General features: G+C 43.8%; 1 protein-coding gene across 4 annotated transcripts in view; it reads left to right on the top strand.

Moving 5' to 3' along the window:
• The window catches only part of NRP1 (neuropilin 1), a 147645-nt gene that overhangs the window by 104154 nt on the left and 17486 nt on the right, over positions 1–26005 (top strand). For 2 of the 4 annotated variants that reach the window (XM_027560012.1, XM_027560013.1), the window contains 5 exons: positions 2574–2718; positions 10825–11156; positions 16431–16575; positions 19959–20063; positions 25232–25291. In XM_027560012.1, the coding sequence (XP_027415813.1) occupies positions 2574–2718; positions 10825–11156; positions 16431–16575; positions 19959–20063; positions 25232–25291 (787 nt within the window). The remainder of the gene's footprint in view (positions 1–2573; positions 2719–10824; positions 11157–16430; positions 16576–19958; positions 20064–25231; positions 25292–26005) is intronic. The other 2 variants (XM_027560014.1, XM_027560015.1) reach the window with 1 other exon arrangement.

Below are 26005 nucleotides of genomic sequence, written 5' to 3'. Positions count from 1 at the left end.
CATCTTGGGAAAAAATCCCTCACGGTCACTATTGGTGCAGATCCACCAAGTAAATTCTGACCCTGAGTGTCATGGCTTGTTTTTGTTTTGGAGTCATTTTTTTGAAGGCCTGCTTTAGTTTCAAACAAATGAAAAAGCACTAATGCCAAGGACACACCAACAACAGAAGAACCGGAGAGAGTGGGGAGGGCTGACTCAGCTCTCAGGCCGCCTCTTTAATCCGTGAGCATTCTTTATCCAAGACCCCTCCTCAGCGTGGCCCACAGTTGTCCACATGTGGGTGTGGAGAGCACACTGGGGCTGTGGAGGTGTCTGACGTGGACACAGCTCACAGTCAGTGGCACCTTGGCACACTGAGGGGCTCTAGAATAGGAGGCAGAAAGAACAAAAGGTCGGGAAAGACTGGGTGTGTGTGTGAGCCCTCTCACTGAACCTGAATGAAATCCCCTCGTCTACCCGGAGTCCAGCTCTTGTTGCCTTGCTCTGTACTTTGGGGTCTTTCGGCATGCCCCTTCCCTCCTTTCCTTGGGGAGAGCTGGCCATACGCACCTCAGCAGCAGTGGCCTTTGACCACAGACGCAGCAGCCTTTTTCTGTTGGTGGCCTGTGTGTTCTCACCTGGTTTTCAGGAAACATAAAACGTCCTCAGGGTAAGCCAGCCTGTGGTCCCTCCCTGAAGTGGACCCCCCTGGCCCTTGAAACACTCGCTTGGGAAACTCTGCCCCTTCAGGCAGGTCCCCGTTATTCAGCAGGACACAAAAATGCATTCACATAGATTGCTGCCCAGAGAGATTTGCTGAAGTAGGACAGAAATCTGAAGGCCATCACAGGGTTTCCCTGGTAGTCCAGTGGTTAAGAATCCACCTTCCGATGCAGGAGACATGGGTTCAATCCCTGATCGGGGAACTAAGATCCCACGTGCCACAGAGCAACTAAGCCCAGGCACCACAACTACTGAGCCCACACACTGCAGTTACTGACGCCCGTGGGCCCCAGAGCCGGTGCTCCAAAACAGGAGAAGCCACTGCCAGGAGTAGCCTGTGAGCGACAACTAGAGAAAAGCCCACGCAGCAACGAAGACCCAGCACAGCCAGAAGTAGTAAGTAAATACATATTCGTTTAAAACAGCAAACAAATAAAGGCCATCACAGGCTGGGATAAATTCCGATACTACATCGTCTCCAGAGAGGGATCCGGCTAACGTCCGACTTAGTAAAAATGCTTGACCGCCTCCCATGGAGCAGGGCTCTTAGGCTAAATGCAATAAGAACTTCTGTCCGACCCATAAGCTCCTTCTCCCCGGGGATGGTGGTCCTCCTCTGCAGACTCGCCAGGGAGTCTCTATGCCTCTGATGGCCCCCATGGTGCTCTAGCTACACAAGGCCTGTGTCTGAGACACGGTACTTTTTACACAGCTGTCTCCACTGTAAGCTAGGGTAAAATCCAGGGATGAGGAGGCTTTCAGTCCCACCTGAGACAAGTCGAGTGGCAGAGGGTTCCACGTGGCAGACAGCCCCCTGCTCCTCGGAGATGTCACCAGAGGACACTGCGTGGCATCATGCCCAGGCCGAGCGGCCCCCATGGATACTTGTGGGAAACCAGTTCGTGACTGGCAGTAATTACACCGCAGCTACATGCCTCATCTTTCTTAGAAGAAAATGACTCATTTTTAAAACAAGAAACAGAAGCCCTGGGAAAACTGATTCTCCATTACATATGATGTATAATTCAGTTTTGATCTTGACCACGACGCATACTTTTACCAACAACCGCCCCCCCAACCAAAAAAAAAAATTAGAGTCATTCATTCACGTCAGATATAAGATCTTCCATCAAGAAATGGAGTTCAAAGGGAGGAAGCTCCTTGACCTAGAGCTGAACATAACCTAGAATTTTCAAATAGCCAGATCGTACATTGAACTCAAAAATCACTCCTTTGGGAAATTCCTGGGAAAGTAAAACAGTGAAAGTTCCCATGAAATGTCCACCGTATTCTGTACGTTCTTTTGATAATGTTAATCATTTTCCCACTTTTTTAGATAATTGCACATATTCTTTAACAAATGCTATCTTTATAATAATACTTTTAGAGGCTCTATCCTCTCAGAAAAATTGACTAGGACAACATTCTATATGGTTTCCCTGGTGGCTCAGCGGTAAAGAATCCACCTGCAATGCAGTAGATGTGGGTTCAATCTCTGAGTCAGGAAGATCCCCTGGAGAAGAAAATGGCTACCCATTCCAGTATTCTTGCCTGGGAAATCCCAATGAACAGGGGAGCCTGGTGGGCTATAGTCCGTGGGTTTGCAAAGAGTAGGACACAACTGGCAATAAAAAACAAAAATCCTCTCAGAAAACTGAATAGATGATTAGGACAACATTCTATCTTAGACATGGTTCTTATCTGATAGCCATCATTTGGAAAAATAACATGACAAGTTATTAACACCACCTCAACCATGGTAAACAATGAAGAGATTGTAAACAATTTGATAAGCACTTGTGAAAATATTTTTGCATTTGTTTTTAATCTGAAATGTCTGTTATTAAAGGGCCTTTTCTTCTTCCATCTAGATCTTTCATGGAAACACCAACCCCACAGATGTAGTGATTGGAGTTTTTCCCAAACCCCTGATCACTCGATTTGTCCGAATCAAACCTGTGACCTGGGAAACTGGCATCTCTATGAGATTTGAAGTCTATGGCTGCAAGATAACAGGTAAGATGGAAGATCACCTGGTTTTTATGTATGTCAACGTTTAAATATAAGGAGAGTAACGATATAAATGGGGTTGGTCATTTTCATTTGATAATTAAGAGCATATGCTTTGGATTTAGACAAAAGTGAGTTCAGATCCTACTGTACTACTTACTCACTGGCTTATTACTTTGAAAGGCAGTTTACTACCTTTCAAAGCCTTAGTCATCTCACCTGGAAAACAGGCATCATGGTGTACTCCACTCAGGGTTGTTGTGATCATGAATTAGCTCGTGAATACGAAGTGCTTACACAGGCTGGCATGTGGTAGGTATTTACAAGTGGTGTCTTTCCACTAGGCAGGTTCCAGGAAGACAAATACCTTCCCTTTCATCCTCCATCTCCTGGTTATTCCATACTGACTACTACTTAGTAGGTTTACAATATATAACTGTTGCTTGAAATGTTCTTCACCTGCTTTGTCTTTTTTTTAATTGGAGTATAATTGCTTTACGGTGTTGTATTAGTTTCTGCTACAACAAAGTTAATCAGCTAGATGTATACATATATCCCGTCCCACCCTGTAGGCCATCACAGAGCACGGAGCTGAGCTCCCTGTACTGTATGGCAGCTTCCCACTAGCTATCTGTTTTACACGTGGTAGTGTATACATGTCTTTTAAATCTTGAAGCCTAGAGGTGACCTCATTAGCGACAGTTCAGGAGGAGTTTAATTTGTGGAGTTAATTTATTCTCCCTTTACTCACTAACTGCCCTGACAAAGTTCTCTTAGGTTTTGGCTCAATACATGTCTATCTTTCATTGAATGCATATACTAACATCAATATTAGAAATCGATTTGTCAATATTTCTTGTTTTGGAGTTTGTTTCTTCTGACGTTAATAGGACTTTAAGAGTCTCTTTTAAATTTGGACCAAGTAGGTGGATTATATCCACTTGAGAGTTGAAGATGAGGTACTGGGCGATTAAGTGGCTAAAAAGGTAGGCAGGTCAGGATGGAGCAGGAAGTAGAAGAAGGATCCAGTTAGTCTCACTGTGTTTCTATGGCAACCAGTTACTGCTCTTACTCCTCCTGTACATCTACTCTGTCTTCGGAAGTAAATAGCACATGTCAAATACCTTTCCTTGTAAGTAAGTAAGCCACAAATTTTTCATTAAAAAAAGTACGATGTAACCTCCATAGAATGCAAAAAAACTTCAAAAACAGAATCAGTAACTTATTCACTACAAAGTAACTAAAAGTGAATAACGTTTAAAGTCTGTCAAATATCTTTCATGTGATGTTAGTATACATATTGAGAGCATTTAATTTCTCATTCCATGAAAGCCAACACTATTGTTTTTATTTTTATCCTCTTTAGTACAATTATTTTTAGAGAAGGAAAGTACTGACTTCTGAAGGGAAAAAAAAATCACCTGGGCAATTTTCCATGAAATGACAAGCAATTTGAAGAAAGCTAACCAAGGAGGAAAAAAAAAATTACATTTGTTTACAGTACAGCCCATTTTGGAAAGTAAAAACTGACATTTGATCTGTTCCCCAAATTTTATTTATTTCCATCTTAGAGACAGACTTGTTTATTGTTTTGTAATCTAAATATTTACAAAGTTCAAGGCCTTGGAGGAGGCAGACATTGGGTGGAGAGAGGTTTGGAGGGAGAAAAGGGGCAGTGTAGGGTTAGATCGGAGAAGGCAATGGCACCCCACTCCAGTACTCTTGCCTGGAAAATCCCATGGATGGAGGAGCCTGGTAGGCTGCAGTCCATGGGGTCACTGAGGGTCAGACACGACTGAGCGACTTCACTTTCACTTTTCACTTTCATGCATTGGAGAAGGAAATGGCAACCCACTTCAGTGTTCTTGCCTGGAGAATCCCAGGGACGGGGGAGCCTGGTGGGCTGCCGTCTATGGGGTCGCACAGAGTCAGACACGACTGAAGTGCTTTGCAGTAGCAGCAGTAGGGTTAGATATAACCTTGGCTTTATTCTTGATCAGCAGATACAGGAGAGAAGGTTCTAGGTCATTTTTAGGGCATTACAAATGTAAGCGACTACTTGTCAATTCATAGAAACAAGGCCATTTGAGGGCAGGGTGGAAATTTCTGTCCCATTCCTCCCACCTAGTCTCATGTCACTGTACCCTCCCCCCCCAAAAAAAAGGTAAACCATAAACGTGTTAATGTGAATTCTGAATCTCTGGCTCTCCTTTTAATTAAATAAAATACTTGTTTAAGCCTAAATTGCTCTTTGTCATTTTCACAAGGATTTTCTTGAGAGAGAATTCTAGGAGCATGAGTCTTTATATATAAACAAGGGAAACTACTTAATGAATTTTTTAAAACAGTCAAATGGCCTAGTTATTTAAGCAAATATAGCTGTCTGTAGGGCTTCCCTGGTAGCTCAGCTGATAAAGAATCCTTCTGCAATGCAGGAGACCCTGGTTCGATTCCTGGGTCGGGAAGATCCCCTAGAGAATGGATTGGTTACCCACTCCAGTATTTATGGGCTTCCCTATTGATTCAGACGTTAAAGAATCTGCCTGCAGTGTGGGACACCTGAGTTCAATCCCTGGGTTGGGAAGATGCCCTGGAGGAGGGCATGGCAACTCACGCCAGTATTCTTGCCTAGAGAATCCCCATGGACAGAGGAGGCTGGCGGGCTACAGTCCAGGGGGTCACAAAAAGTTGGACATGACTAAGTGACTTAGCACAGCACAGATGTCTGAAATACCATGTTTTAATATTTTCACATTTGATTTGCTCTGTTTTATAATTATTTTAAGTAGCTCTTTTTTTTTCAAATTACATACTGCCACCCTCTTAATCATGACCCCTAATATATTTTGGATACTTTTCTCTAATAAGACAACTCAACCTCCAAATAACTGATCAAGGCAGGTTTTTAGAGAGGCCAGCCTTCATAACGATGGTCACACAAAGAGAAGGTGTATAGACATACCCAAGCTTCACTCTGGGCTGTCCACTTAGTGACTGAATGACCAAGGACAAGACTCATGGTCCCTCTGATCTCCATCTTCTGGTCACTAAGAGTAACTTGATTCAGCTGTAATAAGGTTAAGTGAAAGGATGCTTATAACACTTGGTTTAGAGTAAGCGCTCACTGAACAGTACCTGGTATATTAAATGGTGCATGGTGCTCAATCAGTTGAACCTGCAACAGGCCCCAGCAAACAGAACCTCTAATGAGACAATGATATCAGTGTTTGCTCAGTGTTACCAGAGGAGATAATTTTCATCTTTTAGAGATCATGGTCCCCTCAGTGGAGACTGATAGAAAAAAGCACGGTTCCTGTGGGTCTAGAAGCTCCATGAAAGCAGGGGTCATGTTTGTCTTCTTTTCCATTGTATCCTGTGTGCCTGTAACATAATATGCTGGACATACTTATTTTTTTTACGAGTGAATGAGCAAATTAATGAATTGCAGCTTTATCCATGTTTTCCTACAAACAAGTGACTGGATTGCAAAATTTGACCCTCTCCTCTAGAGCAGGCAAGCCCCAACTCAATCAGGATTAAAAAAAAAAAAAAAAAAACATTGAATTAAAAGTTATTCATTTTGATATTTGGCAAAACTAATACAATTATGTAAAGTTTAAAAATAAAATAAAATTTAAAAAAAAATAAAAGTTACCATGAGAATACAGCACTTGAAAGTCTCCAGAGCTCCCAAGGTCTAACCCAGTTTTTCTGTTCAGAAATTATTTGCTAGAAACATAGCAATCCTGTAATAACCAGAGTGTACAACAATGGGTCACCATATAGAGAGATAAGGAGAACAGAATTGGAGCAAGTCATCCTGCTTTGTAGGTGATTGACAGAGGAGCATTTGCATTATTTGGACAAGGCAGGCTTCATCATTTTGAAAGAGAAACTGGTGAAGATGCCCTTACTGTCTAAGAACACACTGCAGACCATGTGGGCTTTTTCGTTTACCGGAAGTTAATGAACTGGGGCTTCTGCACAGGTCGGTGTGTGCCTGTGTTGAGCAGAGTTTGCAAGGATGATCTTGAGCCCTTCAACATCCATAGGTACCTTCTGAGTCATCAGGGAAGATTAAATTATGCTTATTCAGGTTCACCCATCAAATGCAGTCATTGTCTTCTCATTCCTTGAAAACCAGTTAACTAAGTATTTGATTTACCAGTATTTCTGTTTTCCCTTTAAGTCTCAGTTCAGAGATTTTATTGTAAAATAATATCAGTGAAGATAACCACTTCCAGAGGGGAAAGGAGGTGTGGGTGTATGAAATAGGTGAAGAGAATTAAGTTTACAGACTTCCAGATAAGGCCACAGGGATGTACTGCACAGGATAAGGAGTATGGTCAATAATATTGTAAAAACGTTGTATGGGGACAGATGGTTACTAGACTTAGAGTGGTAATCATCTTGTAATATATGCAAATATCAACTCACTGTGGAGTATACCTGAAACTAATGTAATGTACATCAATTGTGTTTCAATTCAAAAAAAAAAAGAACCACCTAATTCCCCATCACAGAATTCACTTCTCCCTCCCATCTAGGATTGGTTTTATGTTTTTTAAACAAGGTTGCCAAGTGAAATGCAGAATGTCCAGTTCAATTTAATGCAGATAAATGACAAAGAATTTTTTAGTGTAAGTATGTTCCGCATTCAGTATTTGGGACAAACGCTTCCAAGTGGAAGCTCAGCCATAACGAATCCACCTGCAATGCTGGAGATGTGAGTTCAATCCCTGGGTTGTGAAGATCCCCTGGAGAAGGAAATGGCAACCCACTCCAGTATTCTTGCCTGGAAAATCTCATGGATAGAGGAGCCTGGCGGGCTACAGTCCACGGGGTCTCAAGAGTTTGGAACAACTTAGCAGCTAAACCACCACCACCACCATACTGAAAAATTATTTGTTGTCATTTGAAATTTGAATTTAGTTTGGCACCCTGGGTTTCTGGTGTTGCTGTTTTAGATTATTTGTTCGCTAAATCCAGCAACACTGTTTCCAAAGGAAACTGGAGCCAGGCTTTAACCAAGGCACACTGAACCAGCCTGCTGTGGATGAACAGAGCTAGAACCTAGCATCTCCTTCAAACCTTGAATTGTTAGTGGAATCTTTATCCTAACCGTGGTTAAAAGTGAGTCACTGGTTTTGAGTCAAAGGCAAGTCAGGGTGCCTCTTCCTTGATCTTGGACGAGGCCATCTGACTGCAGGACGGCTGCGTTGGCCGATGCAGGCTGGCCTCAGGAGGCTTGTGGATGCAAGGACCGTGCCCCTGCAACTCTGCATTAAAGAAGGGACATTCATCTGATAGAGCTTCTTCTCTCCTTACAGTATTCAAGTTAATTTTGCTTTTCTCTGAAGAGTAACATCTGGTACGGATTACCAGCTACACATTTTCTTCACAAAAGTCAGTTTTGAGTCAGACAGGTGTGACCACAGTGACCAAAAATGCAACTTCTATTTTTAACACTATAATTTCATAGACCCTCAGTAAAATCGCTTTTGTCAATCTTTTCATAATCCCCATTGAATTTATTCTTGGTTTCCAGACCCCAGCCTGAAGCAAATACTGCGGCTGAATTACAGGAAAGGGTGCTTGGGGAGAATGGCAGCTGCCTTTTATTGTGTTTATAAGCTGATTCATTCAACAAATATTTGTGGAGCAAATACCATGGATAAAGCAGGGCACAAGGACTCATAGAAAAGTTTTTAATATGACTTGGTTCACAGTCTTCAAAGAACTTAAAATCTGGGGAGGCAGGTAGCAAGCAAGCAACCCAAGGAACTGAACATGGTCAACATATCTGAGACATGCAGGTGGAGAGCTAGGGAGAGACCCAGAAAAGGAAAACCACGTCTAGTTGGAGAGATCAGAAAAATTGGATATTTAATATAAAATTTGAAAACAGATCAAAATTTTAAGATAATGGGAAGGGCAAAATGATGGGAGATTGTTTAGTGGAGGGGATAGAATGAAAGGAAGCCTCCAAGTACCACTACACAGAGGTGAGGGAGTTCTCCTTCATTGAGGAGGGGCTTGCAAGGCCATGGTACCAAAAACCTGGCACACGAGGTTGAAAGTAGGTGCATAATTCCTAGATGAGCAGGCACTGACTTTTTAAGTAAAGAAATGACATGATCTGAACTGTAGAACTCAGGTGGTAAGCATCTGATTCAGAAAATGTCTGAATTAGAAAGTGTCTAATTCATTCTCAAGGGTCAGCTGATAACAGAGAAGGCTTAATTGCATTAGACACATACCTCTCATTTACAATGGTTACATTTTCAGCTGAATTTTGATTTATGCAGAACGGGGTTGTTAAAAAGAAGAATAAGTTCTTTTTCCTGGCATGTCTTGGATGGAGATGTACAATTTTGAAAAGAGAATAACTGAAGTGTTTAACATTTTGTTATGAAGCCACCAATCAATTAATCAGTGATTGATACTCCCCTTCTGCTCAGAAGCTCCTTGGTCTACTGTAGAAGTTTAGCAAGATCTATGATGCTGTTCATGGTCTTGGAGGAATTTACAATCTGATTATGGACATGATTCCCAATCTTAAAACATGGAGAGAATAACTTAATACTAAGCTCTGTGCTGCTTTCTGTACATGTAGGCACATTTCTGAGAAGGGAGAGTTCAGGATGAGAAGTTTTTAGGAACAGTCGTAAGCTGGATTTGAATGTTTGGGCAGAACTTACTTCCGTCCACAGGAGGATAAGGGGGCAGCAGGAACATTTTGAACAAAGGCAATGATGAGAGTTATCTCTATGGTAAATGGGAAGAAAATAGATTCCTGTCAGTAATAGGAAATAAAATTAGATAAATAGAATGAAGCCAAAATGAGGGTGTTGAAAGCCAGAGAGAGACTGTTTTATAGCATACCATAAATAATGGAAAGCCAGGGAGATTTTTCAAAGATCTTTCTCATTATTGTGGTCAAATATACATAGTTTACCATTCTAACCATGTTTAAGTCTACAATTTAATTGCCTTCAAGAGTCACATTAGTGTGCAGCCATCACCACAATCCACCTTCAGAACGTTTTCATTATCGCAAACAAACTCTGTACCCCTGAAACTCTGTACCCTTGGAACACTAACTCTCCATTCCCTCCTGCCCCCAGCTTCCAGCAACCACCAATCTACTTTCTGTCTTTATGGAGTTGACTCTTCCAGGCACCTCATTTCAGGAGAGTCATGCAATATCTGTCCTTTGGTTTATTTTCCTTAGCAATGCAAGATTCTTGAGCATGAGAATGACACTGCAAAAACAAAGTTATGAAAAATGACATGGGTGTTGTTGACTCAAAACTGGGGTTTGAGAGGGTAGTCTGGAGATCATTCAGCATGTCCGCCTGAGTCCTTAGATCCAGATGATACCAAAAGAAGGTCGCAAGGCATATGGAGGACACTTTTTTTTTTAAATGAAAATATGACAGGATTTGGTAGCAGAACAGGAATGGAAAATGGAAAATTAAGAAAGACAACTAGGCAGGAACTAGCTGATGGGTGATTCCACCCATTAAAGTGAAGAGTTGGATAAAGGGATTCAGTGTTGAGTGGAAAGGACTGTTCTTGTTTGGACTTGGGACATTTGAGGTGAGGATGGGATACTACAAAGTTCTGGTGCAGTTAGAAATGGGGGTGGGGAGACACTGGGCAGGGAGGGGGAAGATGGGCCCCCTCCTTAAGCATTCATTTCAAAGGCTCCCTGCAACACCCTGGGGGTGGGGGGACCCTCCTACCTCTTCAAGCTGCCTCAAGCACTTTCTTTCTTGAACTTTCTTTCTTTCTTTCTGTACTTGATCTAAGAATAACCTCCGATACCAAGGGGACAGTAAATACGTTGACTTTACACTTGGAAGAACTCAGAAAGGATGAAATGACTGTTCTTATTGAAGATTTTTTTAATTGGACTGTTGAGTGTAGGGTGGGCAGTGCAGAAAGAGGAGCGGGGGGGAGAGCTTTGGTTTCATATCAGATGGTCCAGGCACTTACAAATGTACATGAATGGGGACAGTCCATGTTTTTACTCAATAGGGTGGATTCTCTTTCTCAGCATGGAGACTTCAAATCATGTTACGTTTGTCTATTCCGTTCCCCGCCTAGATTATCCTTGCTCTGGAATGCTGGGCATGGTGTCGGGACTTATTTCCGACTCCCAGATTACAGCGTCCAATCAAGCGGACAGGAACTGGATGCCTGAAAACATCCGCCTGGTGACCAGCCGCTCGGGCTGGGCACTGCCCCCCGCCCCCCACCCGTACGTGAACGAGTGGCTGCAGGTGGACCTCGCTGAGGAGAAGATTGTGCGGGGAGTCATCATTCAGGGGGGCAAGCACCGGGAGAACAAGGTGTTTATGAGGAAATTCAAGATCGGGTACAGCAACAACGGCTCGGACTGGAAGATGATCATGGATGACAGCAAGCGCAAGGCCAAGGTGAGCCCTGGGCGGGGGCGGCGCCGGGAAGGGCTGGGGGGTTCCCTGGAGGCCTTGACTTGAATCAAGGACCCTGGCCTCTTCCTGCGGAAGCAAATCTCTCATTTCCTGAAAGCCGTGGGATCTGCGGGGGCGAGGGGTGGAGTCTGTAAAATGCCAGGGGAGACAGGAATGGGATGCAAAAAGCACGGCTGAGCATCTCATCGCTGGTCAACTTTCCTTCCTTCAGGAAACAGCAGGTGACTCAAGGCTCGGGGAGCGGGAGGCTATGAGAGTGGGGCCGGGGACATGGGCACCGGGCAACCCGGTAGGAACACGCACTCCCTCCGAAGATCCTCTGATTGTCTCTGGAGAGCACCGGCTGCCAGCCCCCTTCTACCACGAATTCCTTGTTACATGTATTTTTTAAATTTTTTGTTGAATGAAAGAGTCTTTCTTTTCTATACTGTTGTACAATTTTCTAAAGTTCCATAGAAGTGAAAGTAAAGTAGCTCAGTCGTGTCCGACTCTTGGCGACCCCATGGACTGTAGCCTACCAGGCTCCCCAGTCCGTGCAATTTTGCGGGCAAGAGTACTGGAGTGGGTTGCCATTTACTTCTCATGGGGATTTTCCCGACCCAGGGATTGAACCCGGATCTCTCGCATTGCAGGTAGGCGCGTCACCAAGTGCTATTGCCTTCTCCAAGCCACCAGGGAGGCCCATAATTGGGCTGAAATCCACATAACGGAAACATTCCCATCATAACCTTTTTTAAGTGTACCCGTTCAGTAGTGTTAAGTACATTCACATCGTTGTGCAAACCCATCTCTAAAACTTCTTGCAAAACTGAAACTCCTTCACCATTAAACAATAATTTTCCAGCCCCTGACAAACACCATTTCAACTTCTGTTTCTATTAATTTGACTACTCCAGGAGCCTCTGTTAGTGGAAGCATACAAAATGTAGCCTCTGTGATGGGCTTGTTTAACTTGACATGATATCCTCGAGGTTCAGCCAGTATTGTAGTGTGGATCAGAATTTCATTTCTGTTTAAAGCTGGATAATATTCTATCATGTATACAGGCCAAGTTGGGTATCTGTCCATCCACTGATGAACACTTTCTTTGCTTTTAACACTTGGCTATCATGAATAATGCTTGTCTATTTTTTATACATTGGAACCTTTTAAAGAGCAGCTGGTCTTTGATGATCTAGTGAAAAAAGATATATTCCAACCTTCCCCAGAACATGTGGTATAATTTTTCTTTTTTAACACAAGTATCCTATAGTGATGATGGTTTTCTGGGGCTCATGGTTACATGTCTTTGCATTTCTTGGGCACAGAACTCCAACCTGGAAAGGATACCCCAAGTATGCAGGGTGACCTGGAAAGGGATTCCAGATTAAATAAGAAAGTTATTTTCAGAAATCAGCTAAATTTCAGATTAACTGATTACAGATTGAAATAAGAGTCCTCAGAAATTCAGTTCTGTATGCAGAACTCTATGTGGGTATTGTATTCAGCTAATGGTATTTCTCACCACCAGCCCAGTTGGCTTTCTGTCCCAGCCTCTTCACCCCTGTTTGCTGAGGATGTACTCCTTCTGTGAAAAGATTTGGGGAATGGGAGAGAATGGGACTGTGGGATTATGACTTGATATAGTCACCCAGGCCAAAGGCTTTGCAGGCGGGAAGCAAAGCCGGGCCGCACAGCCAGCTCCCACTCTGCCCAGATGTGTGGGCCCCGCAGAGCCTGTCCCCACATGCTGTGCTCTGCTCCAGTGGGCGGAGCACCGAGAGGGATGCTGCTGCTCAGAAATGTAAGAATTCCTCTCCCGTCTCACCCCTAGTTAACTTGTGGTTTCTAAAGCAGTTCCAGTGTTTTGTTTTTTTTTTTAATCCATGTGCAGCTACTTTCTTTGGTGTCCCTTTCATTTTCCTCTTTTATGTCTGCCCCTCTTGTTTTGGTGGAAGAAAAAGTAAAATAAACATTAGAAACTGGAGTTCCCCTAAGAGCCAGTCTTTTCGGAGGAGTCATGAGCCCTGTGGCTTTAGCACCAAGTGTGAATATGCTGCAAATCAACAAGTTGCCACGGTCGCATGGCAGTGTGTACTGTTGTGGCGTGTTCTTCAGCACGAGGTTCTAAAAGGGACGAAAACAGGTCACCATATGCTCTGGGTGGGATGCGCCCTGTGCTTACTGGCCTTTGTTATCCACTCACCTGAGGTCAAGTCTAAAGCTATCACTCCCTTGTAGGGCATCACGTATAGCTTTCACAAGAAGCCAACAGCACCCAGCTTTCAACTGTAACAAAAACACTCGGTTCAAGATTGGTTGAATGTGTCAGATCTTATTCCTAAAATATGATTTTACCCATCATTATCATGTTCCTATGTATTTAAGCCATGTTCTATGTGCCAGGTTACTCCTCTCTGACTCTTTGCAACCCTATGGACTAGCCCTCCAGGCTCCTCTGTCCATGGGCTTCTCCAAGCAAGAATACTGGAGTGGGTTGCCATGCCCTTCTCCAGGGGATCTTCCCAACCCAGGGATAAACCTGTGTCTCTTACATCTCCTGCATTGGTAGGCAAGTTCCCAGGTAGTGCCACCTGGGAAGCCCCTTATTTAAACCATAAAAGCTTCTAAATTGTTGGCAGGGCATCTAATAAGTGATTCCTAACATGTCCTTCCCCTGGAATAAAATCTTCAAGATGAAAAAGGAAACTGGTTAAATCATCCATTTAGGAGCAGTGTGTATTTGTAACTTTGCACAAAGATAGTTAAAATATACTATATTTGAACTTGCAAGTAAAGGTTACCTGTTCAGGATGCCAAGTATGTTTTATGTAATGGTAAAGTGAGCAGTCTGTTTTATGATATGAAACAGCACCTTGATAGATTTGGAATCCTTTATGCCCTCTCCTTATTTCCTATACCTAAATGGTACATGATGGACAAGGTACATCGGAGTCTTTGAATCAACTAGTCTTTCCAGGAGCAAATATATCTAAATACTCTAAGCCCTCTTCTTCTAAAGCATGATTAGTAAAAGGACAGAAAGACATGTTGTAAACAGTGTTATGTTGTAAACAATGTCATGTTAGCAAACTTAGCCCAGTTCCATGTGACCCTTCCTTGCTAATATTCTTCCCAGCTCATCACTGACGACCTTTGTAACGTATTTACAAGTAGGAGAAGAGGCTGGGATTCCGAAGGTATAAGTGCTTTTCTCCTAGGAATGTTGAAGCTATGTTAATGTAGATAGAACTTGCCTGTGTAGTAACTCTGTTTTCATTATAATTAGTGTCTTACTGACAACACTTAATTGAGCCTGACAATGATATCCGTCAGATTCTCAATTACTGGCAGCAACTGCAGTTCTATCAAAAAGGCAGGGCCCCCAGTAGTGAATTTACTCCTGAAAATGATAGAAGGAACTTTAATTGAGAAAATCAGATAGGTATGAGCCCTGTACTTCTGGATTCCTAGAGGATTTTCAGAGTTGGAAAAGGCCAATTAATTTACTTCTAGATGGCTCAGTGGTAAAGAATCAGCCTGCCAATGCAGGAGACACAAGGGATGTGGGTTCAATCTCTGGGTTGGGAAGATCCCCTGGAGGAGGGCATGGCAACCCACTCTAGTATTCTGGAGAATCCCATGGATAGAGTTGCCTGGTGGAGTACAGTCCATGGGTCGCAAAGAGTCGTATATGATTGAGTGACTGAACATACACAATAATAGAACCTACCTCTAGAGATTGTCTTGAGGATTACGTTGAGTTAATACATTTTAAGCCTGTAGAACAATGCCTTGCATCAGTAAGCATCACATGGTGCTCAGTATATAAAACGACAGTCCCAGTGACAAGGCAATTTGGTTTTTCTAATCCCTTCCCCTCTTCCCATTCTGGACAGAGTTAGGAAGGATACTGGGATAGGAGGATACAGAGAGGCTTATCCATTTCTTGAAAAAGAAAACAAGCCTAGCCATTGCTCCATTTTCTGATGATTCCACTCAATGGCTTCCCATCAGTGTAAAAAGGGGAGCAGAATAATCCAGCAGCAGCAGGGCAATAACGACTGGGCTCCTGAACATGCCACAGTGATGTCGAGTTAGGAATGCACTTCACTCACTGCAGGGCCACCAGGCATCTGAACATCGTTTAGCGAGCAGGACCCCTGTCACTTTCCTGAGATGAGAAGTTCTTTTATCTACAGATGTCTCCACTGGCGGGACTGCGTAAGTCAACAGCAGTTCCAGGGGATTGGAGTCACCCAGGTTCTTGGTAATGCAGCACTTGCACCATGTGAAATTTACTATCTCCTCCAGGAAAGGAATTTCTCGAGGTTCTTTTTTTTTAAATTTACTTACTTATTTACTTTTGGCTGTGCTTGTCTTCATTGCTGAACGGGCTTTATCTCTAGTTGCAGAGAGTGGGGACTCCTCTCTAGTTGCCATGCGTGCTGCGGGCTTCCCTGGTGGCTTAGACGGTAAAGTGTCTGCCTGCAGTGAGGGAGACCCAGGTTCGATCCCTGGGTCGGGAAGGTCTCCTGGAGGAGGAAATGGCAACCTACTCCAGTATCCTTGCCTGGAAAATTCCATGGACAGAGGAGCCTGGCAGGCTACACAGTCCATGGGTCAGTCGCAAAGAGTCCGACACAACTGAGCGACTTCACTTTCTCTTGTTGCGGAGCATGGGCTCTAGGGCATGTGGGCTCAGTGATGGCAGCAATAGTTGTAGCACAGGCTTCTTGGTTCCATAGCATGTGGGATCTTCCCAGACCAAGGATCGAACCTGTGTTCCCTGCGTTGGCAGGCGGATTCTTTACCACTGAGCTACCAGGGAAGCCCCCTTGCACTTCTTGAGGACGGAGTTTTAGCAAAACCAGGACCCGCTCATCCAAGAGAATGTAAGAAGAGTTGTTATTGGAAACACAGTCTCTATTATAAGAAGAGGCAGGCTCCTTTCCTGAGTTTTCTTCCTCCACCTCAAGGAAATGGTGAAACTGTCACTTCTTCCAGGCACATCAGCCTATCATTTAAAAATGTGTCTCATTAAATCCTTAGCTTCTGGTCTAGCCTCAGTGCGGCCTCCAGAGTTTCTGAGAAGGAACATCTGTCACTTCCTAGAGAAGGTTTAATTGTTTTTTTCCATTCTCATGTAGGAATGTCAGCCTTCTGTGAAGTGGTAGAATGAGGCTCATTTTTCTGCCCTGTTAGAGAGTCCTCAAGGAGAGACTCTTCTGCTGAAAGAAAGGTTTGTTATTACCTGCTGGTTCTCGTTCTTCACAGTCTTTTGAAGGCAACAACAACTACGATACACCTGAGCTGCGGACCTTTCCACCCCTTTCCACACGGTTCATCAGGATCTACCCCGAGAGAGCCACGCACGGCGGACTGGGGCTGCGAATGGAGCTGCTGGGCTGTGAGGTGGAAGGTAAGCCCGCTCTGCTTCCCTAGATGTTTTCTGTCCTTTTTCACGTGCTTATGGCCCTGACGGTGCTGCTGCAGATTGCCAGCTTTCCCCCAAATGATCCTGTGTCTCTTGTGCCTGCCTGTGCACAGGGCTCATCACCCAGTGAGCGGCACGAAGCAGTGCTTCTGCATCTTGCTTTTGTGGGGGTTGTTTGCATAACACTCCTCAGATTCTGGGTGGAGGGGTGTTCTCTGATCTGTTTTTAAAAAATGATGTGTTGTGAAATTCACATAACAAAATTCACCGTTGTAAACAAGTCCAGCATTTGTAGGTAGTCGTAGTTGACAGGTGCTTATGCAAGCAGCCTTTGTCTAGTTACAAAAGATTTCTATCGGTCCAAAATGAAAGCCCCTCTCCATCCCCATCATCCCTCAACCCCTGGCAACCATGGATTCCTTGACCTTCTTAGAGTTCTTCAGAGGCCTGTGTCTGGTCCAAGTTTCCATCTGCAACGCTGACTACCATCACATACTAGCAGGAAGCAGCATTTGACAGACCGAAACATTGAGACATTGTCTTGGATAAATTTCTCAGACTGCTGCAGAGAAACCAAACTTTATATCACATAATGTATGTAATGCACAATGGGGTCTGTTTAAAGATACGACTGCATAAACTTAGGTTATCATAGGGAGGTCAGGGACAAATTCAGTTCTCACATTGACCGCAGAACTGTACTTTCCTCTGTGTTTTTTTTAATCACATAATGAATGAGATGAATGTTTAAAAAAATCATATGATGGTTGCTTAGTGTACTATTTAATGCTTTTGTGCACTAGAATTCCCATCTGCCTTTGATTTGGGCATAAATGAGTAACCTTATACCAACATTTTCATCCCCATAAAGGTCTTCCTCTAGGTTACTGCAAAGAATGGCTATTGTTGGTACCCAGATGTTAATCCATTGAGCATATGCTCAAAGTTGTTTGGAAGGATGCTTTTTAAATATCACCTTCTTGGGATTTCTAAATTATTTGTGTTTCAAGCTACCCAAATATAATTACATTCCTGAGCACATTAAATATCATAAAACATTTCTTAGGCACTAAAGAATCTTAAGCTATAAATCACCATCCTAGTGAATAATTCATAGCTGCTTTCCTATGTGTTTATTTAAAAGCAGGCCATCATCTCCCATTCTTTATTGGGTAGCTGTTTCCATATCTGTGGCTATGTCCCAGGACCCCTGAGTTATCCCGTCACTGTCAACGCAGACCACGAATGACCATGTTCCAGGACATTGGCAAAGACGCCTGGAAAAAAGAGGGTTGGGGCAGACCCAGCCACCTGCAGACACATCGGTTCAGTGTGCTGAGCAGTGTGGTCACCTGGCAAAGGGCCTCTGCTGCTCTGATGCAGGACTTTAGCCTCGATTCTGGGAAGCAACACTGATTTAGGAGGTGGAATGAATGGATGGTTGAAAAGACCGGGCCTGGTGGCAGTTTGCCAGTGTCAACTCTGTGCTGAGGTCGCGATGGTGGTGAAGGGATTGACTACAGATGTTCACAGGCACTCAGCAAAGTGGGGAAGTCGCCCCAAGCCACATGAGGAACCCGCATCCAGGGAAAGAACTGTCCAAGCTTTTTAACACAGTTGGTGAAAGGGAGTGTTTTTCTTCTTCCTTAAAATGATTAACAGGCCCTTATTAAATATCAACTTTGTACCTTGTTCTACAGGAGATGCCTAAAGGGATAGGAAAAAAGGATGAGGTACAACCCAGCCATCTCTGGGACCTCTAGCTTATTTGGGGCTAGGACTTGTATTTAAGAAACAATTAGAGGACCACAGAAGATAAAATATTTTCAAGTAGTAAAACTGGGACAACAAAATGACTCGCTTTGGGGGTTTCCCTGGTGGTCCAGTGGTTAAGACTGCATTTCCACTGCAGGGGGCATGAGTTCAATCCTTGGTCAGAGAACTAAGATCCCATATGCTTATCCACTGCAAAAAAAAAAAAAAGAAAATTTAATTTAAAAAAATTTAAAAAGACTCACATTTTACTTTTTTCAGTTTAATCCAGGGACTACCCTGGGCCACGTCCAATGTAAAACTCCTTCTTTATAAATACCACAAGGAATGTGGAAAAACCAGCAAGATGAATAGAGAGTTTAAAAGTGGCACAAAACCAACAGCAAAGGCAGCTTAGCAAAGGCAAGCGTCAAGGTTGCTGAAGAGGATGCTATTGATTCGCTGTTGGCAGTGAGCAGAACCCGGAATCTTGTGTGTACACAGTTTACAAAGTCCAGTTTGCAGCCTAAACAGTGTGGACATTACCTATATGTGTTGATTTCCTAGCAATTATTGGTATGTGTCCTGGGCAGTTGAGGATGTTGAAACTAGCTGTGTTTCTCCATTTGTTATAACTCTGCTCAGTCCTTCTCTACAATGAAAAACTGTGTCAAATTTTTATTGAGAAAGCAGCAGTTACCAGCACATTCCACCTGGCCAGAAGCTATTAGAGAACAGACCCCCGCCTCCCCCGCCGACTCCCAGCATCTTGTCTGGTTCTCAGACATCAAGAGAACTGTCCATTATCTCAAGTCTTGTAAAGTGAAATGTAATGCCGAAAACTGTAAAATATTAAACAGATTGCAAAAATGAGGAACAGGCTGGAAAAAAAAAATAGATGGAACTAAACGTAAAGAACTTCAAAAGAAGTCTTTGATTAATGCTGGCTACTTTTCAACTACCAACTCAGAGCTATGGGAATACCTGCCAGCAGCAGAATGTGGTCCCCCAGGAGTTAAGGTAACATGACCCCCGGGAGCTCCCAGACACCTGCTCTGGAGGGAGCGCTCATGAGCCCAGACACTTAGAGAGAAACGGAGTCACTGTGAAAAAAATAAATAAGAACAACATTGTACTAAAAGTGAATGCTGAGACTCCCTTTTGGGAAAAAAATTACAAGATAAACTGAGTAAATATCAAGAATATAAAAGAATTCATGACAATCGATTCCTCTAGCACCTTGAAAATGAAAGGAAAAACAGTTCAAGCAAAACCTCTATCATCAGAATTTTCAACTCCAGGGTCATGAATAAATAACGGGAGAATTCAGGAACTTTTCAGAAAAAGGATGTTTATGTAGATAACAGCGTGTGAAATGAGAAGGCAGCCACGTCTACCAAGGAGATAGGAATCAAATACCCAAACAGAGCAGTCCCCAGTGCCTTCTGCAAAATCCAAGTATCTTCCACTCCTGAAAGAGAGGCAGGCACACCACCCTGCTGGCCTTCCTATGGCAGATTAAAGTTTTCTGCAAAAGCATTAGCAGAGTCAACAACCAGGGGGCTGGAGAATACATTTCAGAGGTGTGAGAAAATAATCCTTGGATCTTGTTTCAGCACCTACAGCTGGGCCAACCACTCCCAATGGGAACCTGGTAGATGAATGTGATGACGACCAGGCCAACTGCCACAGCGGAACAGGTGATGACTTCCAGCTCACAGGTGCAGAAACCATCTTCATCCCATTGCTGTGGCATCTCAGTTCATGTTGTAGTTGGGGCCCGCTCATTAACGCCTCTGTGTGTGTGTGTGTGTGTGTGTGTGTGTGTGTGTGTGTGTGAAAATCCTCATGGCACTAGGCATCAGGGTGGAGGGAACTTTGCCAGAACACATGCATCTTCATCTCCTCATGTCATCGCGTAAACAAATTGTTCTTCCAAGTCACAGCCATCCGAAACAGTGATTTGAGCCATTTCAGAGTAAAGGGCTGGGATTGTCTTCATTGAATGAATAAGAATTTCTCCATGGCTAAATGTATCTGAGGTTGGGCTTCCCTGGTGGCTCAATGGTAAAGAATCTGTGTGCCAATGCAGGAGACCTGGGTTCAATCCCTGGGTCAGGAAGATCCCCTGGAGGAGGGCATGGCAACCCACTCCAGTGTTCTTGCCTGGGAAATCTCATGGACAGGGAGCCTGGCAGGCTGTAGTCCATGGGGTTGCAAAAGAGTCGGACACAACTTAGCGAATGCTGCTGCTGCTGCTAAGTCGCTTCAGTCATGTCCGACTCTGTGCGACCCCAGAGACGGCAGCCCAGCAGGCTCCCCAGTCCCTGGGATTCTCCAGGCAAGAACACTGGAGTGGGTTGCCATTTCCTTCTTCAATGCATGAAAGTGAAAAGTGAAAGTGAAGTTGCTCAGTCGTGTCCGACTCTTTGCAACCCCATGGACTGCAGCCTACCAGGCTCCTCCGTCCATGGGATTTTCCAGGCAAGAGTACTGGAGTGGGGTGCCACTGCCTTCTCCACAACTTAGTGACTAAACAATAACAAACAACAATATGTAACATAAATTGATTCTCATCTTCAACCCTCACCCCCAACCCCAACCGTAACACATGCTGCACACACTTGAGAACGTTTATTTTCAAACAGGAATCAAAATGTTTGAGTGGCTCCTTCAACTAACTGATGAAATTAGACTTATATTTGAACTGCAGCTTTTAAGTTAGAATTTTGTGAATCATTTTACATTAAAATGTAGAAAGCCAGAATCCGTTGCTGTTTCACATCACCACTAACAGATGTAGCAGGGATGGCGCGTACCGTGTGCCTCACCGACTCGTTTAGAGGATGACTCCATAATAGTCTGAAATCCTAAGAGCTAGAAAGTGACCTTCACTTCCACTTGGACTGGCAGAGGAAACATTAAGCACATGGGGAAGTCGGACTCCACCATTCGGAAACTGGCCAAAGTCCTAGAATTTTCACCCTGTTACCAAAGGTGGTATGAGACCTGTATTGCCACCCAGTTTCTTACAGCATGTGACTCTCATTTTACATTAAACAGCAGCCCTTGGGTGCCGTCTGTGTCTTTACCCAGAAGGGACTCTAGAGAGCCCGTGTAATTCATTTCCATGGGCGAAACTGAAGGTGTTCCCATGTAACTTCATAATAGTGCCATGTTAGTGGCTAATGCATTAATGTAAAATCTGGAGGGGACCCCCATTTCCAATTACTTCAGAACCTCTCCTCTGAAAGAGCAAGATTGCTCTGCTACTCTGAGATGGAATAAAGGTAAAATCTAGCTGAGAAGTTTAGTACCATGAACTGAGTTTCCATTTAAATCCCTCCTCCTAAGGCTCTCTCCCTCCAAATTTCCAGAATAATCACTTACAGTCAAATGGCCAATAAATATTACATGGCTATGGGCTTTTGAAAATAAATCTTGTATTTCAGTAGCCACAAGCCACAAAAAATAATCTAATTAAGACAGAGGCCTTTTCTTTGTAAGATGTCAAGCTCCAGCTGAAAACCTTACAGCTAATACGAAAAACAAGAGTACTAGCCTGTGAAGCAGGCCCTGCAGAACCTTCCCAAGGTCGCCTATAAACACTCTCTGCAAACCTTAGGCTTTTTGCAAACCTAGTCACACATCCCATCTGTAGTGAAATCCTCATAAAAAGGAATGGATACAGTCATCAGAGACTCTTCTGTTCAATTACCCTCTGGAGAAGAGGTTCTTTCCTTTATAAACCCTAAAGTGGTCAGTTAATATTGATTAGAGTCAAAGCCTCAGATTTACTCCTCGCGTCAGAACAACCAACCTTCTCATTTTTGCATTGCTTCATGACTGAATCAATTGAAACCTAAGCCTTTGAATGAAATAGGGCAAGTCTGTTAGCCTCGAGCAAATTGTGAATGGCACAAAGTTGCAAACCGCAGAAAATAGGTCATTTCCAGTGGAAACACTGACAGTCCTTTAAAATACAAGGTGATCATTTATTTACAGTGTTTAAACTCATTTGTTGGATACAATCATTTATTTAGATAGGAAAAAAAGGGGCATTCTCGTTTTTTTTACGTATTATCCTGGCCCCCCCAAAATGTCATTTTCTCAGGCCAGCACATTTGTCTTAATAATTTGATCAATAGGTGCATATAATAAGAACTTCTAGGGGTACTGATAAAGTTAACTTCATTCCACCATTAAAAAGAGGTGATTCTTTAACCAATAAGAACCTACTGTACAACACAGGGAACTCTGCTCAGTATTATGTGACAACCTAAATGGGAAAAGAATTTGGAAAAGGATACAGGTACATTTAAAACTCAGTCACTTTGCTGTCCATATGAAATTATTGCAGCTTTGGTAATCAACTACACTCCAATATAAAGGAAAAAGTTAAAAAAAAAGAAAAGGTGATCTTAGAAGGCCTTCTCATGCTTCATGTTCGTTTATTGCATCATGGCCAATTTGTCCTTTTTTAAAAGCTTAATTTCCTCTATGAAGCTCTGTGTTAGTCTTTTCTGAAGAAGGGTGTGCTGACAGGTGCCAGTGATTGCCGGCAGCCTGGCCCTCCCCCACCCCTGCATCTTTCCCCAGGTAGCATCTTGCCTCCCGGACTCACACGCAAGTCCGTACCCTCCTTGCTGTTTTGGTCACCGCTGCAAACTTGGAATGCTTAGTGCCTTGAAACCAAACCAAAAATATTCTTTCTTTCACCCTGATGGGTGGAAGCCTAGAAATTGGGATCAGTGTTCTCTTAAGGTTTGGGTCCTAAACACAGATGGTGTCACTTTAATGTCTTCTCCCAGGGGTGACCGATTTGGACATAGTGGGAGATAAGTATTGTAGCCAAATGCTCATTACCTCTAAACAACACTGCATTCCAGGTGAACTGCACCAAACACATGGAAATAAAGAGAGATTTTGCTCTCCTTTGCTTGCTTGCCAAGGTGAAAATTCACCCTTGAAGTTCCTCATTTGCAAATGCCTTTGAAGTCATTAGATAATACAATTGGCTTCAAAGGCACCAGGAGGCCAGATTTCACATTGGATCTGTGTCTACCCGGCAGCAGAATTTGGCTCCCAACCTCTCACAAAATTGACAGTGCGTATCGGTTTTAAAAAGTGAGTTTTCACCTTGAGTCTTTCTCCTGTAAGGCCACTGGGAACGGAATGCTAATGCATTCTGGCCTCCCTCCAGTTCTGCCATTACAGATTCACCTTCTTAACCCATAATATATATAATTCCCTTTCCTAGTGCCTGCCTCGTTGAGGGCACATGCATGTGTGACCACTCATCCAGCGTATTTACTGAGCAAGCGGGGGTAACACGACTTGGTGCCGCAGTGGATGAGCTCAGAAATCTTCAGGCCACTCCAGGAGCTCAGTTTTATGGCTCTCTGATTCATGAGCTGGGTGATTTCTGACCCGTGGGAGCTGTAGGTTAGGACTAGGGCTCAGCCAGAATAGGAATGATCATAGTCTCTTTATTGAATGATAGCATTGAAAGGTGTACAGTGGCACCTCATAACCACCTCCAAACGTTCCAGGATCAGCATGGGCCCACCCATGTCCTTACCCTGAGTCTGCCCAGGACTTTATCTCTTGGGAAAGCAAATAGATGATCCCCAACCATTATCTGCAAGGCAGATGCACATAAGGGGAAATGGCTTTCTCAAGTACCTACGTAGTAAACAATAAGCCAGTTTTTCAAGAAGCATTCAAGTGATGCTTGTGGTTTGGGCAAGTTGAGGAACAGGGCTTTAAAACAGAAATCTCAGGCTTCCCTGGTTGTCCAGTGGTTAGGACTCTGCCATTCTTCCACCGCAGGGGGTGTGGGTTCTATCCCTGGTTGGTGAAGATCCTGTAAGCTGCCTGCTGCTGCTGTCGCTAAGTCACGTCAGTGGTGTCCGACTCTTTGCGACCCTATGGACTGTAGCCCACCAGACTCCACTGTCCATGGGGATTCTCCAGGCAAGAATACTGGAGTGGGCAGCCATACCCTCCTCCAGGGGATCTTCCCAACCCAGGGATTGAACCCGTGTCTCTTGCCTGCATCTCCTGCATCGGCAAGCGGGTTCTTTACCACTAGCACCGCCTGGGAAGCAAAATAAATAAATAAAAGAGAAGTCTCAGGATAAAGGGCAGAAAACGGCTGAGCTAAGATACTTAAGCTGGGATGGTAGATCTAAGTTTCCACGACGTCCTTGGACCAAGTATCCCAAGTCAACCCAGACTGATTAAAGTTCACAGTGTTCAGGGTGTTGTTTGTGCAGTCTTCCAGCTCCTCGGGACTGTGAAGAAATGTGTCCCCCCTCTTCCACTTTCCCTGCAGCTTGTCCAAGCTACATACTGGGCGGAATATTTGTCCTTGGGAAAAATAAACAACCACAGCAGCAAAAGAAAGGAGGAATTACAGCTATCCACTTTAAACCTTCAGTTTTTAAAATAGATGGCGGGGACCAGCCTTGCAACACCCTCCCCTCCAAAAGGCACACATCTGAAAGCTTGGGAAACTATTTGAACTTGGAGGTCTAGGTCAAGTTTAATACTCAAGTCACTAAGAACCTTGGGAGGCCTTTGCTTTACATTGTTGCCATTGTGAGCATCGTAGATTAGTCTGGGCGTCAAGGAATGCCCTTGGAAGGAAGTCTGGAATTATCCATACTATCTAGATGCTTTATGAATAAATAGGTGAAAAATAGTGGTTTCTTTGAACTTGGTGTGGTGGTGAGCAAAATTTGAGACAGTTACTCTAGCTGGAATTAAAAGAAGAGTTATTTAAGGAAACGGCTAGCCTTTAACAGACGTATGTAAGAGCGTTTTCTGCTGTGTATTACTTATTCTGCTTTTTCTCATTTCGTATGTTACTCTTTCTGTGTTTCAGGTGGTACCACTGTGCTCACCACAGAGAAGCCAACCGTGATAGACAGCACTATACAATCAGGTATCAAATACCAAAGAGAAAATTGATTCACATATGTGTGTCTTCTTCCCCAAAATAGCGCATCGCTACGCTTCTCGGTTTCCATTTCCCATCAAGTCGTAGCAGAGATGCCACCAGCATCTGGTCCCCAAGCAGGAGCCATAAACACTGCTTCCCTTTCATCCACATGTATATGCAGCAGGGAGCGAGATTTCCTCCCCCATCAGTCATTGCCAAATGGTGACAATCCCCACTCTCAACGGAAGGAACCAGGGAACATACTTTGTTTAAACGCAGCACATCTAGGACACGGACTGTGTTTGCAAACTCGGGAGAAGGAAATCTCCCAGGCAGCAGCCTGACTATTTATTTTCATCGCCGCTCTGCAGATCGGAGACAGGCGAAGTTTGTCAGTTTTGCCAGCCACGGAGTTGGCAGTTTTACAGCCACGTTTCCAGTGGGTGCACCACTAGATGGTGTGCAGGGAACCAGGGCTGGAGAGGTGAGCCCTGAGGCGGACTGCCTCTACATCCTTTTTTATTAACACGTGATTGACCAGGGGGGTTTTGCAAAAACTTAGTCGGGTGATTATTATGTAGGTGAATATTGAAACGTCTCCAGTTGATAACATTCAGGTAACAGAAGACGTGGGCTTCCCCAGTGGCTCAACAGTAGAGAATCTGCCTGCAACGCAGAAGATGTGGGTTTGATCCGTGGGTTAGGAAGATCCCTTGG

The sequence above is a fragment of the Bos indicus x Bos taurus genome, chromosome 13 (assembly GCF_003369695.1).
Source record: "Bos indicus x Bos taurus breed Angus x Brahman F1 hybrid chromosome 13, Bos_hybrid_MaternalHap_v2.0, whole genome shotgun sequence".
NCBI classification, from domain to species: Eukaryota; Metazoa; Chordata; class Mammalia; order Artiodactyla; family Bovidae; genus Bos; species Bos indicus x Bos taurus.
Note: the sequence above shows the minus strand (reverse complement) of the source record. Positions and strands in the feature narration are given on the sequence as shown.